Here is an 18,761-nt window from a genome sequence, read left to right on the forward strand (position 1 = left end):
GGAAAGGGAGAAGCAGGCTTCCCGCCAAGCAGGGAGCGCAATGTGGGGCTTGATCATAGGACCCTGGGATCATGACCTGAGCCGAAGGCAGACGTTTAAGGACTGAGCCACCCAGGCGCCCTCGGCAAAAGTAATCGTGAAGTGCTATTATTAGTGAGTGAAATTTGATCAAGAACAGGATATTTACATGGCCTCAAAGTTTCTCCCTACAAATTATCCAAATAATCAAAGTTAACATCACTAATGTGACAAACTGATATCATAGTCTCTCTAATGTAGAGACCTCGGGACAAAATACCACTAATAGTCTGGCCTACAATACATAACCCAAATCTAATAAGCAGGAAACAGCAAACAACAACAAAAAAACTGGATTATACTCTTTAAAAACATGTCAATCTTATGAAAAGACCAAAAAAAAAAAAAAAAGATTAAGACACTGTTCCAGATTAAAGGAGAGTTAAGAGACATAGTAACTAGGTATCAGTGTGATGCTGGTCTGGATACTTGGCCCAAAAGCCAAACTGCCGTGAAAGGCACTACTGGGACACACAGCAAAACGTGAATGTCTATAGATTAGATTAGTACTGTTATACTGTTAAATTTCCTGCTTTTGGTAACTATGCAGTGGCTATATAAATAAACGTCCTTGTTCTTACAAAATACACACCTAACTATTTTAGAAGTAACAAGTCAAAATGTCTACATTTTACTCTCAGATTCAGAACAACGGAACAGAGAGCCCAGAAACAGACCCACATAAATACAGTCAACTGACCTCTGACAAAGGAGCAAAGGCCATACTATGGAGCAAAGACAGTTTTTCAACTACTGGTGTGAACAACTGGACAACCACATGCAAAAACAAAAAAAGAAATCTAGACACAGTCTTTACATCCTTCACAAAAATCAACTTGAAATGGATCACAGACCTAAAATGTAAAATGCAAAACCATAAAACTTCTAGAAGATAATGTAAAAAAAAAACTTGACGACCTTGAGTTTGGCAAGACTTTCTAAATTCAACACAAAGCACATAATCACGACAGAAAGAATTGATAAATTAGACTTCATTAAAATTAAAAACTGTTCTGCAAAAGACACTGCCAAGAAAAAAAAAGATAAGCCTCAAGCTGGGAGAAAAGACCTACAAAGACCTGTCCAAAATATGCAAAGAACCTTTAACACTCAACAACAAGAAAATACCCTGATTAAAAACTGAACCAGAGAACTTAATAGACACCTCACCAAAGAAGATATACAGATAGCAAATAAGCATGTAAAGAAAAGAAAAAAAAATGCAAAACTCCACATCATATGTCATAGAGAAATGCAAATTAAAATAGCAATTAGATACCACTATAGACCTATCAGAATGGCCACAATCCAGAACACTGACAACACCAAATGTTGGCAAGAATGTGGAGCAATAGGAACTCTCAATCACTGGTGGGAATGCAATATGATACCGCTACTCTGGAAAACTGGTTGTTTCTTTAAAAACTAAACATACTCTTACCATACAATCCAGTAGTCACCCTCCTTGGTACTTACCCAAAGGAGTTGAAAACATATCCACACAAAAACCTGCACATGGATGTTAGAGCGGCTTTATTCATAATTGCTAAAACTTGGAAGAATGAAGATGTCTTTCAGTAGGTTAATGGATAAACTACAGTACATCCAAACAATGAAATATTATTCAGCATGAAAAAGAAATAAGCTGCAAGCCATGAAAACACATGGAGACATAAGAGGTTTGTGGGAAATTTCTGCACTTTTTGGTCAATTTTGTGGTGAACCTAAAACTGCTCTTAAGACTAACGCCTATTGGGTGCCTGGGTGGCTCAGTCGTTAAGCGTCTGCCTTGGGCTCAGGTCATGATCCCAGGCACCTGGGATCGAGCCCCACATCGGGCTCCCTGCTCGATGGGCAGCCTGCTTCTCCCTCTCCACCACTTGTGCTCTCTTGCTCTCTCCCTCTCAAATACATAAAATCTCAAAAAAAGAAAAAGAGACTAAAGCCTATTTTAAAAAAAGAAGAAACAACAAGTACCTGATATTCAATCTAATTACACAACATGAAATCAAAGACAAAAACAGAAAATGTTCACTTCTAGGCATGAGTCATATTAATTTAGTATAATAATTTCTATAGACCCTGAAAAGGACTGATTAACCTTAGGTTACTACTTAAACTTCACTCCTGTACCTAAGAAAAATCTGGTACTCTGTTGAAGGCCTTTATATTTATCAGAGCTGCTGTCACCAAAAGTACTATATGATATCCTAAGATGAGGGGTAACACTAAAAAAAAAAGTTAAGCTAAACAAAACTGCAAGTTCTACTTCCATGTGCTGACATTTCTTTGGCAATTTATATTAGTCAAATTAATTCTGGAGAACTTATAAAGCCTGAGAACTCCACATATTTGCAAGGTTAAAAGACCAACAGTGTCTGTAAGTAATAAAGGCTGATGTAGTAGTATTGCTGAAAGAAAAGCAGCTCAGTGAAACCTACAAGTAGTCCTTACCCCTCATACAGACCTATGGTTACAAAAAGACTGCTTAAATAACAGGCAGTTTTATAAAACCATAAGGTTATTCAAATCTATGTTCTCTAAATGTGGCTTGTTGCCCCTTTTGTTAAAAAAAAAAAAAAAAAAGAGCAGATGAACATGACATAAAGACAGCCCTTAAGAACCAACTAGCTGAAATTAGCCTTTATGGGAGAACAGGATATGAAAACAACCATCCAAGTGAAGGAATTTCTCTGGAAGCCGGGCATAATGCTCTCTATGACTAATACTGGTTGGCTGGGTGTTTTAAGATTTTTTTTTAAGCTTGTTACATTAAAATTCAACAGCTATTAATCACCTTTCACCTAGGGTAGTTAGATTAATCCCAGCATTTGTATCAGGATTTTTCTAAAACTTCAGTTGTTTTAACACCTTTCACTACAATCAAATATAAAAGACAATGGTTATTTTTGGCATTCTTAATGTCAACTGGGGAAGCCAAGGAAATACTGAAAAAGCAGGATATCCTCAGCAACTCCTGCATATCTACACAAGCAACCAGATTAGAGTTCTTTATACGGAACAACTACATAAGAAACATAATCAGCATTTAAAACAGCATTTTATAATAAATATTCATTTTTAATTATTAAATAGTACTGAAGCCCCAAGTATGAAAAATACCACTGTTAGAAATGATTCTTGAAAATGATAAATCCCTTACACAGGCAAGAAATACTACTTTAACACTGGTATGAGTTATAGTCACAAAAGTTTAAACTAGATATTAAGCAAAGCGCCCTTAGCTTTTAAAGAAGTAAATGATGTATGGCATAGGCCAGCTACAAGACATCCTTTATGGGTCAAGGAAGGTAGCAAGGAGCAGTGGAAAGAGCACTCACTGACCAGATACACAGGAGACCCAGATTCTGGCCTAAGCAGCCCCTCATGAAGCAGGGATCTGGGGAAAGCCACTGGGCCCTAGCTTCCTGCTCTGTGTTAGTGGAGCAGGCTTGTGTAGATCGGTGGAGTGGATTTACTCCAAGGGAAATGCAAAGTCCAATTTCTTACATGCATGAAGTTTTACCTGAAACAAACACACACAGATTAACAAATACAACAGACTACAGGAATTATTTTTCAAATGTATGTAGATGTCATTAAGATAAATAAAAAGGGAACTCAAAGAGCAGCTGTTTGTTAACGATGCATTTTTTAAACAAAAGGATACTAAAAATAGGACCACCACAAGAGCTAACGGGAAAACAAAATGAACTGGTACTAAGAAGGGTTCTCACACCATACTGTTAACCACCACTGTCCATTCATTCAGGGTGAGGGCCAGCCTGGGACACTCTCAGTGGCAGAACCCATCTGCTCTACCAAGCAAGTGAGCATCATGCCAGCTCAGGAGCTTTTCAAGTAAAGTGGAGGCAAAGGTGGGCATCGCTGCAGGGACCATCCAGGAAATACAGAAGTCAGCCATGAGAGCAGTGGAGAGACTTCACAAGGCCAGGGTGAGTTCCTGAGTTAAACCTCAGTCCTGACATTGACTCAAGGCAAGATTTTATACAACTGTAAACCTCAAATTTTCTCATTTGTAAAACAAAATAAATATCACAAATTAAACTATGTGAAAAGAGTAGCACAGTGCCTGGGCACAAAGTAAATGCTCAATGTTAGTTTATTTCCTTAATAAACAGCTAGTTGATCTGAGGTTTTAGACGCACTGCAGAAACTTTATAGAGCCACAGTTCTTAATCTTAATTTAAAATTTTTTTCAATATTTTAGGAATCTACTGATTAGCATCCATGGTTGAAACGAATACTCTCTCCAGAAAAATTCACATACATATAAGACTCGACAAGCAATTTCAGGAAGTTCATTGACCCTGTTAAACTCAAGAGTCCTTGGGGCCTATGGACCTCAGATCAAGAATGTCTAGAACACTAATAATTATTTAAAACCTGAATTTGTATAATGAAAAACTATGTGACAACAGATAATGCTTAATGAATGCTTATTATATGCTTAATGCCATGCTAAGCAATTCAGTGAATTATTTCATTATGCTTTGCAACAACCCTTAAGGTAGGTAGTAGTGCTATGCCCATTTTATAAGTGAGAAAACTAAGTGTTTTAGTTTTTTTTTTTTTTTTTTTTTTAAAGATTTTTATTTTTTTATTTATTTGACAGAGAGACACAGCGAGAGAGGGAACACAAGCAGAGGGAGTGGGAGAGGGAGAAGTAGGCTTCCCGCGGAGCAGGGAGCCCGATGCGGGGCTCGATCCCAGGACCCTGGGATCATGACCTGAGCCGAAGGCAGACGCTTAACGACTGAGCCACCCAGGCGCCCCCTAAGTGTTTTAGTTTTAACGTGTCCCGTTACAAAGGAACGCATCATAAGAAAAACATGTTCTCTAAAGAATAATACACCAAAAACAAAACTAGTAGTTCAAAAAAAATGATGGAAATAAAATAGTTCAACCCACTATTACAGTCCTGTCTTATTTATATACTGTGTTAGTCATTCAACAGAGGTCTTAAACATGCAAAAAGATAAGACTACAAAATAAAAATATTTAAACGAATTAGTCTAACCCTTGATCTCCTAGTAAGGAAGGGGTTAGGTGCCCCCAACAAGAATTCCAGCCTGCAGAGCCGCATCCATGACAATGAAAATAAATATGCATTTTAAGTCTCCTTTAAATAGTTGTACCTTTCTGCTTTGGATAGAGTCTCTGTCCTTGCCACTGAAACCATCCACTACTGGGAGCACCTGGGGGCACACAGGGGCACGGAGGGGAATCTCTGCCCAGTCCAGGAAGAATCTTGGAAATGTTTTCTTTGCCATCTCACATCCCTCGCTACCCCTGAATTGCCAGCAAACATAGCATTTCTTGCTTTAAAAAAAAAAAATCCAAGCTAACAGATTCTCCATAATAAGTAAAAAGGCTGCCTTTCTAAGCACAAATACTTTAAATATGAACAGATAAGTTAAAAACTTATAAAATTAAATCTATGAGTTGATGTCATCATTAGTGTAGGAACACAGATCACATATACCTGAATATACAAAGAAAGTTCAATTATGATGCAGTTAGCACTACCCTTTAAAATCTAAATTAACAAAAATAGTCTATTAGGAAGACATCTGGTGTATCATGGCAAGAACTGTTAATGATATTGTCTGCAACCCTGTAATCAATTTTTTTCTCCCAGCAGCTCTCTCATTGCACTGTATTAGATCTGTGTGCCTGCAGAATTTATGAGAGCTCCACACATGGGGGGTAGCTTTGCCAACTGGATCTGATTCAGATCCAGCTCAAATGACTTTGGCAGCATGAAGCGTTGTTAAAGAACAATCAATACAGTTTGTTTTATGCAGCATCATCTTGACTCAAAGAAGATTTATTATCTTATTACAGAATCTTCTCATACCTACATACGATGGTATCTGAGTACGCCACCAATCATGAACTTATTTAAATCCCCACTGAACACAATACTTTCACTGCTATAAATAAATAAATAAATAAATAAATGCTGGTCATCACTAGTGCTAGTACAAAAAGTTTACTAAAAATCAATGTTATATGGGGCGCCTGGGTGGCTCAGTTGGTTAAGCGACTGCCTTCGGCTCAGGTCATGATCCTGGAGTCCCTGGATCAAGTCCCGCATCGGGCTCCCTGCTCAGCAGGGAGTCTGCTTCTCCCTCTGACCCTCCTCCCTCTCATGCTCTCTGTATCTCATTCTCTCTGTCTCAAATAAATAAATAAAATCTTTAAAAAAAATAAATAAATAAAAAATAAAAATCAATGTTATGATGAGCAAAATTTTAAATCCATTCAACAAATCCTGATTAGTGAGTATTGTGGTAAATGAAACAGTCTAACAATGACATCCACACTAAATGGAGAATAAAGTGAGAAAATATCAGCCTGAAAGACAAAATCATTTCTTAGATACATATGGAAGCAAGATGATAACTGGTAAAGGCTGAAGTTTTTAAAGTAGGTAGTCAAGCTGGGACTCTGCTAATTTGTCCCTTATGATGTCAGTGTATCTCTCCAGGGATTAAAATTAGACTTTTATCCACTACACTGGGTTTTATCTTCCATTGTGAATGGTTATTATATCAAAAATTCCAAGGATTTTGTGAACCTTTTTTCTGGTCTAATTCTTGATAAATTACACCAGCAACTATTTGAACATGAAATTATTGTTGTGATGATATATTATTCCTAGTTTTATGATTATTAATATCCTGTATCTCCACTGTCCCGGTCCTCTTCACTTCACGCATGGGTGACAGCCCTCACCACATAACTGGAGCTTCCACAGTCTGCCCGAACTCCACACTGCTACCCAAGCAATCTTCTTGGAATAAAAAAGCCTACGAAGGCTTCTCTTCTGCCTATCACATAAAATCTCCCTTTGTCTCACCTTTACAACGCTCTATGATCTGGGCCCACATTATATCCCAGCTCTGCTCCCACAACCCACTAACCTGTGCTCTTCCATGGATGTCCTGCAGTCATCTTCTCTCAACTCCCAGCTTCACCAGGCCCACAGCCTACGTGGCTTACAGAAACAGGCTGACATGTACACCTAGAAGGCTCTTCCAGTCTCCCTGTCCACGTGTTACTGATGTATCAAAAACAAACACAGCTCCTCAAAACCTGCCTGCCTTCACAGAACTTTCCCAAGTGCTAGAGCCCATGGGAAGCACTCTCTTCTCCTAGTTTCAAGATACTATTTTTCTACACTGCAGTTGAACAATTCATTATACACTGCCAGTATCTTGTATTATGCACGTGCATACGTGATGGCTATTCCCTGGTGTTATTTCCTAATTGAGTGTGCACTTGAACCCCACAGTCAGATTACATACAAGAGAAAGGTCTTCCACTTCTTTCACGATTAACAGCAGTCAATCAGAACAACACCTGTCTTTCAGAAAATCTTATAGTTAAATCCCTATAAAGGGGGAAAAAAAGGAAGACAGGTGTATATACAACTTTCATAAAAGGTGAGATATATCACACACAAATAACCCACATGGATCACTAACACCAGGCCCTGTGTTCTAGGGATAAAGCACCACAGACACTTCATCCTGCTGCACCTCACACACATCATTAGCACCACGTACCAGAGACATTACCAGGGCACAGCTGAGAGCACCAGATCTAAACCCTAACTCAAGACTTTGAAGTGTTTAATTCTGTATCTGGCATTGCAGAAAAGCCTGGCTACTCCTGAGCAATATTCTGTAAAATGTCACCTGAGAGGACAGCATCCAAAATAGTTTAGATTCGTGGGCCGTGAGTCCCAATGATGCTGGGGAAGTGCACATTCCACACGTGGACTCCAACTTACCCCCTTTTTCCCCATTTCAGTTGCCAACATCCATACTCGCTGCTGATTGCCAGCTCCTGCTCCTTGCAGCGGCCCAGCATGCTCTCTGCTGGCACCCAAATGCCCCACACCACCAAACCCCGCTGACTTCTGGAACTGTCCTAGAGGGGTAAGGCAAGTCCCGTATTTTGCTTCCTCTGTGCATGTACTTGTTACTCCTTTAAAAACACATACAATACAGCACATTTTTAAAGGGGCTCTGGGGAGGGAGGTAATATTCCTATTTTATACCCTATGGGATATAAAATATTGATAGCTTTTAAAAACGGGATTCTCCTTACCCCTACAGGCCCTCTCCCGGCTTCAGAAAGATGTTGTGGTGGCTGTGATGCCACCGGCAGAGAGCATGCTGGGGGGTCACACAAAGCAGGAGTTGGAGATCTGCAGCAGGCCTGGGAGTTGTGGACCTAAAAAAGAAAAGAGCTTTCAGTTAGCATGCCCAACGTCCCCTCCGGCCCTGGTTACTAGGGGCACGCAGCACACAAGCAGGAATCTGCACCACCCTTTAGCAGATGGCCTTTCAGAGAATTTGTTCTACTGCTGAAGTTAGCCTTTCTGCGTCAATCAGAGCTGTTTCCTTATTTCAGCAAGAACAAGCCTATGACCCTTCTGGCTCAACAGTGGAATCTGGGTCCTGTTGTAAAGCTGTATGGTGTGTGCCCCCAAAATAACCAAGTTAAGATGCGACACAGTGCCAAAGCACAGTGACAATGGCATGCTTTGCTTAGAATAAAAACAAAAAAGCAATGGTATCAGATAAACACAACTATAAAATGAACCACAAGTGGACAAACTGAGCTTTCAGAAGAGTTTCCAATGCAAGATGCTAGGATCATAAGACAGATACTTAATAAGGAAATATTCAAGACATTAGGGGGTCAAAGAAAGACCCTATCATTTTCTCCAAGTCCTAGTTTAATTTTATAAAGGTGAAGACAAGGTAAAAGACAAAGGCTTAATACCAGAGGGAAAAAAGACACCATTCAAATGAGCTTTAATTTTCTCACAATGCCCACGTGAACAGGTACAAAACATAAAGCTCAAGAAAGGCATTATTTCTTTTAGGGGTAAAACCAGTTCTGGTATGTATCACACGTCTATTTTATTTTTCTTTTAAACTTTGAAAACATTTAAAAGCAGCAGCAGATTACAGAGCAACTTCTGAAAGCCAGCACCGTCCTTGTAAGTATCAAAAAGATACCTCAAATAACAGTTTGAGTGTGTTCCCTTTCAAATATTCTAGAGTACATAACACTTCCAAAAAACTAACCGATTCAATATTGTGTGGCTTTAAATGGACTAAAAACTCCATAAAATCCAGATACTTATATAAGAATCTCTGTTCTTAAAGGTGTTTAGAAATGACAAATAAGCAAACTCTTAAACCATTGTTCAGGAGCCTTATTACACTTAGTTTCTTTTGAATCACTAACAACCTCCTGTGATCCAAGATTTTCATATCGTCCATTAATTACTTATTTTTCTATGTCTCTTTTAAAACAAACAAAAACATGAATCCCAAGAAAATAAGCCAATACTGGGAATGTCGTCTTCACGATGGTTTTCTTTCCTTTCGGTACAGATCGCCCTCTATAGAGTGTATGCTGGGTGCCACACAGGACACTTCCTGTGCGCTCAGTCGCTGACTCCCACTGCCTCAGGGACAACACATGATGACACCAAGTGTTGTTCGCAGCATAACCTTCACCACCGCACACCCCCTCCTCCCCATACCAGTGCTGCAGATTCCAAATCAAAGATTCAACTGTGCACTAGAATGTACAATATACTTAATATTTTTTACCACAATCATCCAATAAAAATGAATTGCTGGTTAATTTTTTGCACTAGGAATTCATTAATCAGATCACTCAAATCCTTATTCATTCAGATCAAGAGTTTTAAATCAAGAAGACACTTAGTAAGGCATTTCAAATCACCTTGGCATTGTTTTAAATATGCAAAAGTTCAAATAATTATTAAAACATTTTAAGTATTAAAAATACATTTTAAAGCATATCACTGTTCTTCTTTATCAATCAGAAAACATGGGCAGTTATCTGTTTCCCTGATTTTCTTTCAATCCTTCTAATGGGTTTTACTTGGACTATTTTGAGTCCATTCTTAAACACAAACACCCACATACATATACAAATTACAAATGTCCAGTTCTAAGGAATCAAGTTTGAATAATAAGACTTTACCAATATTCTTGCATAGCAGCTCTCTGCAAATACCAAATTGTCTCAAACTTTCTTAGGCTCCTTTTTTAGAAAAGATGAGAGTGCCTAGTTTTCCACATTGAAAATATTTCACATAGAACAGGTTTATTAAACGTTTCAGATACATATTTTATAGAACAGTATAATTAAACAAAACTCTTTCAGTGATTTCTTAGTTCTAAAATCCAAATAGACCAGGAGAACGCGAATTACCCAACTTCACAATAATTGTGAACCATTAAAACTTTAAATCCCACGTGGCCTATAATGACTATAACTCATGTGAAAACAGCCTGCTGAGAAGCTGAGTAAATGGGGCCAATAAGATGCTATGAGATTATTTGTTCCCAAAGCCTCACTGTGATTTTCACTTACGTGAATACCATCCCCTCCATTTATATCATGCAAAAAGGTGATGGTGGTTCAAAATAACTTTAAACATGATTGCCCCATAACTGGCAGGAGGAATATCTAACAACATTTTGTCCATTAAACTTGGGGCTAAGGATTTCATCTCCCTCTTGCTTCTTAAAGGATTAAAAAAAGAAATTATAAACTTCAAATTTACATGCGAAAAGGACATTTCGTCTCAGTGCATATATTTATTATTGGTGGCTTACTCCAAACAAACAGCATGAAGTAAGTCCAATACCCCATTATAGTTTATTATAATGCTTATAGATAAGAACTAAGCAACCATGGCCTTTACTTGAAACAAAGGGAGAAAAAAAAGGTGTGGCCTCCAGAAGCACCAAATCAAGAACATGCACCTTTTCTTGACTTAGAAATCACCATATAAGAAGAGTGGTATCACACTGACCCACTGACTCCTAACAGGTGAGAACAACTAAACTAGCGGAAAGGAAAAACGCCTTGGGAAGAATTATTTCAGCTGTACGTTCCATTATGTCTCTAAGTAATACTTAATTCCTCACTCCACAAACAAAAACAGTTGATAATGAACTTCATGGGTCTCACTTCATTATCCAACACTACACTCCAAGTCGCAAAGCTGTGTGTGAGTGGTACTGACCTTTTCCTAGGAAATGAACTAAAAGGAGAAAAAGGAAGTATGGAAAGAAATGTTCAGTTCTGCAGGCCTAACTTGAGGGACTATCAAGAAGAGAAAAACAGCCACTTTTTACACAAAAATGAACCATCACACCGTAAGGCATTTTTCCTATCCACTGGACTTCTCGGGAATGTTTACCTATAGACTAAGCCCTCATTACTTTTGCCAGAAGTCAGTAATATCGAAAATTCAAAATAGATTATAATGCCTAAAAAATGTTATGACTTTAGCTACACTCACGTAAATTTTCTGAAGAAAATAAGAAACTGAGTTTTAACGTATTTTAAGAACAGATTATTATTTAAATATATAAAATACTACACACTGCAGGCTAACCAAAACACTACACATTGTAAACTAAAGGTAAAGAAACAGGTCTTTTTGGTTTGTTTAATAAACAGAAGGTTAATTTGTAGTTAAGGCATCGTATCAAATTACTACTAAAGTTCTTCTAAAACTTTATGCTGTGAATTTTTTCCACTGAAATGTTATTTCATTCAATATTCCATAAACACTTACTGTGGATCTTATATGGGCCAGGCAATGACCTAATAAGCACACAGTATACATCAGTGAATAACACAGGCATGGTGTCTGCCCCTACAAAAGCTTAGACCCAGAGCACCAATGAAACATCAACATCACTACCATGTCATTCCATGGCCCAGGCACTACGCATCCACTCTGTGGGCTTGATCTTTTCATCTAAAAAGCTCCTACCTGCAAGGTAGGTGCTTTATTTATACCCCAACCTCATAGGTAAATAAAACAAGGTTAGGAGGGTTAAGCATCTTACCCAAGGTAGTAAAAGATAGCAACTGAAGAACAGACCAACTGATGTCAAAGTCAAGCTCCCAACACATGAACTCTACCATCCCTCCTCTCAGTCCCCGAGTATCACCTCAAATTCTGAATTAGCCATATTCACACTAATGCAGACCCCTGTCCCACCCCTAGAAAAGTTTTCAATACAAGATTTACCTAACATTAAAATGAATGCCCACTTCCTGAATGTCTATACACCATACATTCTGTGCTGAGTGGTCACAGCAGCCAAGGTGGGATTAAATAACTGTGGCACGTGATGCATACCTGATAATTAACTCATTGTAGGTACACACAGAAGTGTGCACAGAGTGCATATTAACAAACTATCCCATATCCTCAGCATTATCTATGTAAAGGTCTCTAACAAAAATTGAAAAGATAAAATTACTTATCCTCAGTAAGTTTTCATTTTAAAGACGGAAAAGCAGCTTGTTTTTAATCTACTTCTGAGAAACATGATTTGGTGGAGAGAGGACAACATCAATTGTGTGTAGGAAGCTGCACCAAAGCTAATTTCTCTGCAGCCCCTCTCTGTTGTACTGTGGCAATCAACTTTTGGGGTAGAGTTACAGATGCAGCCTAGGAATCAGAAATTCCAAATGTTCCTCCCCTTGCTGCTCACATTTGGCAATGAAACCAAGAGAGAGATGGTGTTAAATCTTGAATAACATGGCCCCCACGTTCACAGCAGTACTGGAGACGTGCCTTTGCCAAGGTAACTAGCGGTATGCAGCCTCAGCTACCCCACATTCACAATTAAAATGTGTGCTGTCAGGGACATAAATGATACAAAAGCACAGTCATCCACACAGAGTCATAACAACTCATTGAGCCCTAAACAGTTGACTAAAAATACCATAATATCCCTAATGATACATCCCCAACTTCAGGGAATCTCTAAGACCAGGTTTAATTTTAACAACAACATTTCCACGGTTAATAAACCAAACAGGAGCCAAGATGAATCAATGGTATTTGCTCAAAACAGTATTTGTAATAATTATATATCCTACATGGAAATTCATTTCATACAACAGTTAAAGAATCAATAACTATATAACTCTAGGAAACCAAAATCTCATTTTTTTTCTCTTGTATGAATGATAGGAACTCATTAGGAATCCACACAGAATGCCCATGCAGAATATTCAAAGGAATGGCTTCAATTACTTATCTGTGAGTGAAGAAGTAGATATGAAGTACTACCAAGAGCCAGAAAAGGTACTCCTCGGTGTTCTACTGCCGGAAAAATCACTAATCTAAACAATCTTGTGAAGCACTTTCGGAATTTACGATTATTTCTAGAGAGCAAATTCACTCTATTATGCTGAAGGCCTAGATGTCTATAAAAATGGAATTTTATTGATTTTTATAGTAAAAGCAAGAAAGAAATCTTTCTTTGTGCACAAAAGGTGAATGGCTTCCTTCACATTAATCCTATTCAGAGTGTTCTCCAAAGAGGACTGACATCCAGTAATGCCACAAATGTCTGTCCAATTAGAAACTAAGGTCACGGAGGGAAGAACTTTATCCTGCAGACTTCAGGCTCTTTCAAGGTGCTGCGCCCAACAAAGCACACAGAGTAGGCTTTCGTTAAATGCCTATCAAAGGCGCTAGTTACCACCAAAAACATTCCTCCCTGCACTCGGGAATATAATGCTCCTCAGTGACACGGACTCACTCAGGAACAGAACTCTGAAAGCAAACTAAGTCACACACTGACCTAGGAAAGCTAAGGGAGTGCAACAGAAGAAAGGGTTGAAGATGTTATACCAGGCTCTTTCATTTAATCATGGAGATCCACTCAAGCTGGCCCAAGAGAAGAGGGCTTTACTGAGCAGAAACAAGGACAATCCAAGAATCCGGAGGGAAGAAGCATTAGCACAGCGGGCTTCGCCAGAGTTCAGGGAGAAGGCATGCCCTCGTTCCTGCTGGCCATCTACTGCTCTCTGCACAGATCTCTGCTCTTCCTGGCTTCCCCTGCCCTATCACATCAGCTTGCCTGTGACCTGTTTACGCTTGCCAACCCTCTCTGCATTGAGGCGACTCTTGATTCATCCTTCCGGCTTTGCGCCCTCAGCTAACTGCTTCAGTCTCTCAACTATCTTTTCAAGCAAGGCCACAAACATCATAGATTGCCATTCCATATTACTACTCTTTCAAAGAGCTAAAGATTTTGCTAGCTGCCTTATTATTTAGTTCAGAAGCCGAAGGTGCAAAGCTGACTTATTTAATTGATGATCCCTCCCTATTCCTACCTCTAAGCATACACTATCCATAATTCCACCTTACCTCTCCTGTCTCTTGAGACCCTGCTTTGACTACTTGTTCCATAGATACTTCTATCATTGTAGTCAAACAAATCCAGTTTGGTCTCCTAGTCTGTAAATAAGCCCAATCAAATTAACACTCCCTAAGAGGAGGAAAGCTTCCTAACAGAACACATAATTTGCTTCCCGTGAAAATGCTACTTTCAAAAGTAGCCTCAGTTCTGCTAGGAACTCAATTACTTTGTGCCATCATAGCTTCCACCTATCCCTGTGAAATGCGGGCTCTAAACAGATCTACCAATGTACAGTAGTAGTGACTTACGCATTTTGATGGTTAAATGTTAACAAAGCAGAAGCCATGGATCTTATCCCCATAGGCAAGATGACCATATAAATATCATCCAAAACAAGGATACCTTTGAGAGTGAAAGGGGACACTGTTTAACAGTTTGCCAGGTTTAATATAATCCTGCACACAGAGACAACTATGTTCCATATCATGGACTCCGACTCTATGGGACATAGTAGCAGAGCCTAGAAGGCAACCCAGGTCCCCACGTAAAATCCGAAGACTCTGCTTATCTCTCACAGAACTAGTTCCTGAAATGTTACCCAGGGTCCTCAGTTCAACAAATTGGCATTATGGTGGTTTGGGTTACTGGTCATAGATGATTCATTATGCCTGCTTCTCAATTCCTTAACTTCCACTGTGTCTAACACTGTAATCTTACGTAATATGTACCAAACTGGGCATTTGCCCAGTTCTTTTTACAGTCCCAAATATACCATATATTCAAAAACTCACCATGGTAAGGGGTCATTCTAATTCACAGTATAAACAAAGGAACACATCTCTCAGTTACAACCCCAAACCAAGAAAGCTTCAAAAGATAAAATATATAATTAATCAACAATATTTAAAGGCTACTGGGTTTTTGTTTTCCACTGCTCCACTTGCCATGCATGGTATTTGCTGTGGGCAAAACCAACTCCAATTTCTTCTTTTTAAAATCTTGAAGAGAAACAAAGCATATTTCCTTCTGTTCATCTTTTCCCCTTATAGCCTGGGTAAGCTGAAGGAACAAAAAAGCTATGATTATTTTCATCTATTAAGTTATCTTTTCATAAGTAGAACTGCAAACCAAGGAAAGAAGAAAGTGGATATCCAGACAACAACTACATTCCTTCTAGGAGTAAATATTTCACCATCTCGGTTATTCTTATACAACAACTACGAGCATGTGCTGAATACAGAGCTCAGACAAAAACATGAGACAAAGCAGTGTGCAACTTACATACCGTGCCCACTTCCCACACTGTTTCTGCAGACAGATTTAATGTGTTGTGCCAGACCAATACTGACAACAGAAGCTTCAGCTTTTATTGCTGTTAATACCCTGAGCAATTACTGTAACTCAGCAGGAACCTCTGCCCCAAACAGCAACTATAACATTGTAATCAGCATTTCATAAGAGATGCTGTTCAGACATGAAGGCAACTGCTAATGTGCTAAAATTGTACAAAAAGGGGTCTGAATCTAATAGGTTAAAAAAAAAAAAAACCTTTGCAATTTTTATTTCACAGCTATATCTTTTCCATGGTGCACTGGTATTATGTTTGGTTTAAAAAAAAAAAAAATCACACACAGAGAGGATGAGCAGGGACAGAGCAGTAGCAGAGGCCACAGGCAAAAGAAAATTCTCAGGAAACAAGACCACTGCCCAGATTTTCAGATGTCAGTGCAGCATCTGCAAAAAAAAATCTTTGGAAGGAAATATATAATAAATAGCAAAGACCTCTAAAAATGGCAAAACTTCATACTGACATAAAATCTAAATAGAAAGCATTTGATTTACAAATTTAAACTGCAAGCCCTCCTTGTAAAACAAGCAGGGAACTTAAAAGCAGCATACCAAGAATAAATAAATCTTAGAAGTAAATGGCACATTTGACTTTCTTTTAAAACAGTAAGCATGTGTTACTTATGCAACAAAACTTTAATAAGAAAAAAAGATGGCATGCAATTTTTTTAACTAGCTAAGTCAGAATAAACTAATTGGGTATTTGGAGTCATCAAAAATGATAAAAAGAAAGAAAAGAGACGCAGAGTTAAAGATCTCTCCATATTACATTACCTTTTTTTAGACTGAAGTATCACATACGGAATGTGAGAACACAAATATTGTCAAGTTACAAAGGTTTTGGAGATAAGAGCATTCACAGATACTGATACATACGTCTACAGAGCTAAAGAATTGGGATTTCTCTATACCTAAAAAGGGAGACAGTGGTTCACAACCTTCAAGTACAAGGATCCCTTTTTAATGTTTCAAAAGATTCCCCAATGGCAACACTCTGTATTTCACATATCAGTTGTTTGAGGAAAATACGTAATAAACTGATTCTTAACTGTGTATTGTCATTAACTATTAAGTGAATTTTTTTAAATCACACCAGCATATTAATATATTTGAGAAGTCGTTGTACAAACATACGTGAGGCATATTTTGAGCTGGGAATGGTTATTTGCAGACCTTTGTAAAATCTCTACGGATACCCAGGGATCCAAAGCCCCAAGTGTGGGCACCACCGGTCTAAAGCCCAGAGATTGCCTAATGGGCAATATCAACACCTCTAAACTTGGAGAAGGTTTGTAATGAGAAAGTACTGCAGCCATGCCATCCCCAACCCAGAGTTCCTTCCCCCAACCTCCATCACCGGGTGACCCCAAGATACACTCTAAACTCACTAAAATCTCTAAGGAAATGATAGTTGCCACCCAAAACTAGTCTCTGGCGCATTTATATTCTTTTTTTCCAACTCACCACCAATTCCCAAATTTACTTTACTTTAGGCTCTTCACAATGGCTGAGAAGAAAGAAACTACTTCAGAAACTCAAGAAAATCTCTGAAATTATCGTCAAAACAGCTACTAGAGAAATGAAACCTTTGGGAATACTGTTCACAGTACAAGCTTTGTTAAGTGTTATAAAACCAAAAGGATAAAACTGGTAACTGCCTTACACGTGTGCTGCAGCTGCCAGGCAGTGAGCACTCAGAGGTGGGCTGGTTACCAAGTCCACAGCCAGGAAGAAGCAATCGAGACAGACAGCCAATGGAACTGGAAAAAGAGAAGGCACAGAGGAGAATCAACAGCACATTAAAAAATGCTTACCAGTTTGAAGTCTTGAATGCTACAGATGAAATATGGCGTGTTTGGCCTCCGACTCTCGATATACACACAGTCTTTAAAAGAAAAAAAAAAATTAAAACAATGGTATTTACCATTAAGGGAACAAAGACAGGGCCCATAAAGCCACTGCATAAATAAACACATGACAAAGCATATATCTTACATAGAAAAAAATTTTTCAGAGATAAATTGTAAATTACAAATAATTTTAAGCTAGAGGAAAACAGTCCTTGGGGTTCTTATTGACCACTTTTCTGGTAATTTAAAGAACCTGATAAAGCCTTAATTATTGTTTCCAGGGTACTTGAAGAAGGGGAAGAAAGAAATCCCATAGGATTAACCATATTTTGACGAAGAAACTTCAATCAAGGGAATTATTTGATCACAGCTACACAAGACAAAATTTTGAATGTCTTATTTAGAGAGATGCTACCATGTCTTCACAAAGAGAAATGGCTTTGCCAAGTGCTTCTTTATTTTCAGTAAATAATTTGTGAGGAAATAAATGAAAGATGTAAAGATGACTGGCTTGAACACACCATTACAATGACCTTTTCACCTAAACCAAGAAACAGAAAGAAATCTAACCGGTTGTGGATAACTTCCTACTAAATTTCAACCTAAACACATTTTATTTTCTAATTATAAAGAAAACCAAGGCACCCAATTGGAGATGGGATGCAGTAAACCAAACCACACTTTCCTCAAGGGAATAAGGGCGCTTTCTTAAATTATATTTGACATGGCAATGGTTGGGTAATTATTTCTGATGCTCTCAACAGCTGGAGTCTAAAGGCCTGCTCTTTTAAATGGCAGGTTAAGATAATTTTCTCTTTCTTTCTTTCTTTTTTTTTTTAAGAAGCAATGATTTTAAGGGAAGCAGTGGCTATAAAGGGACTTTAACACTCAACACAGGGCAACCCAAGATCATCATAAAGCTTAAGATAGGATCCTCTATGTATTATTTACTGAGAACTAAAGGCATGTGCAGTCAATCAAATTTTCTAGGGATAATAACCGTAATACCCACATTCAAAATGCCATTTGTTTTATCCCTTCTCATGACCCTTCATAATGAGTGTATCTTAGAATAACTCAGATGCTTAAGAATACAAGCTGATTCCTCTACTGCCTGTTACACATGCAGAGCCAAGAAAAAGAAAAGGAGCAGAAATATGGAGCCATCCATCCCATGGACAGTCCAGTACCACCACAAGCACTAGCTGACCCACTAAGA

At 38.4% G+C, this 18,761-nt stretch overlaps 1 protein-coding gene across 7 annotated transcripts in view; it reads right to left on the minus strand.

Moving 5' to 3' along the window:
* The window catches only part of RERE (arginine-glutamic acid dipeptide repeats), a 414,521-nt gene that overhangs the window by 214,719 nt on the left and 181,041 nt on the right, over window positions 1–18,761 (minus strand). For 6 of the 7 annotated variants that reach the window (XM_081817436.1, XM_081817441.1, XM_081817439.1 and 3 more), the window contains exons 3-4: window positions 17,507–17,577; window positions 8,221–8,346 (exon numbers count right to left, since the gene is read on the minus strand). In XM_081817436.1, coding sequence (XP_081673562.1) covers window positions 8,221–8,346; window positions 17,507–17,577 — 197 coding nt within the window. The remainder of the gene's footprint in view (window positions 1–8,220; window positions 8,347–17,506; window positions 17,578–18,761) is intronic. The other variant, XM_081817442.1, reaches the window with a different exon arrangement.

Source organism: Leptonychotes weddellii, chromosome 4 (assembly GCF_054177405.1).
Source record: "Leptonychotes weddellii isolate Sample4059 chromosome 4, ASM5417740v2, whole genome shotgun sequence".
In the NCBI taxonomy this organism is placed as follows: domain Eukaryota; kingdom Metazoa; phylum Chordata; class Mammalia; order Carnivora; family Phocidae; genus Leptonychotes; species Leptonychotes weddellii.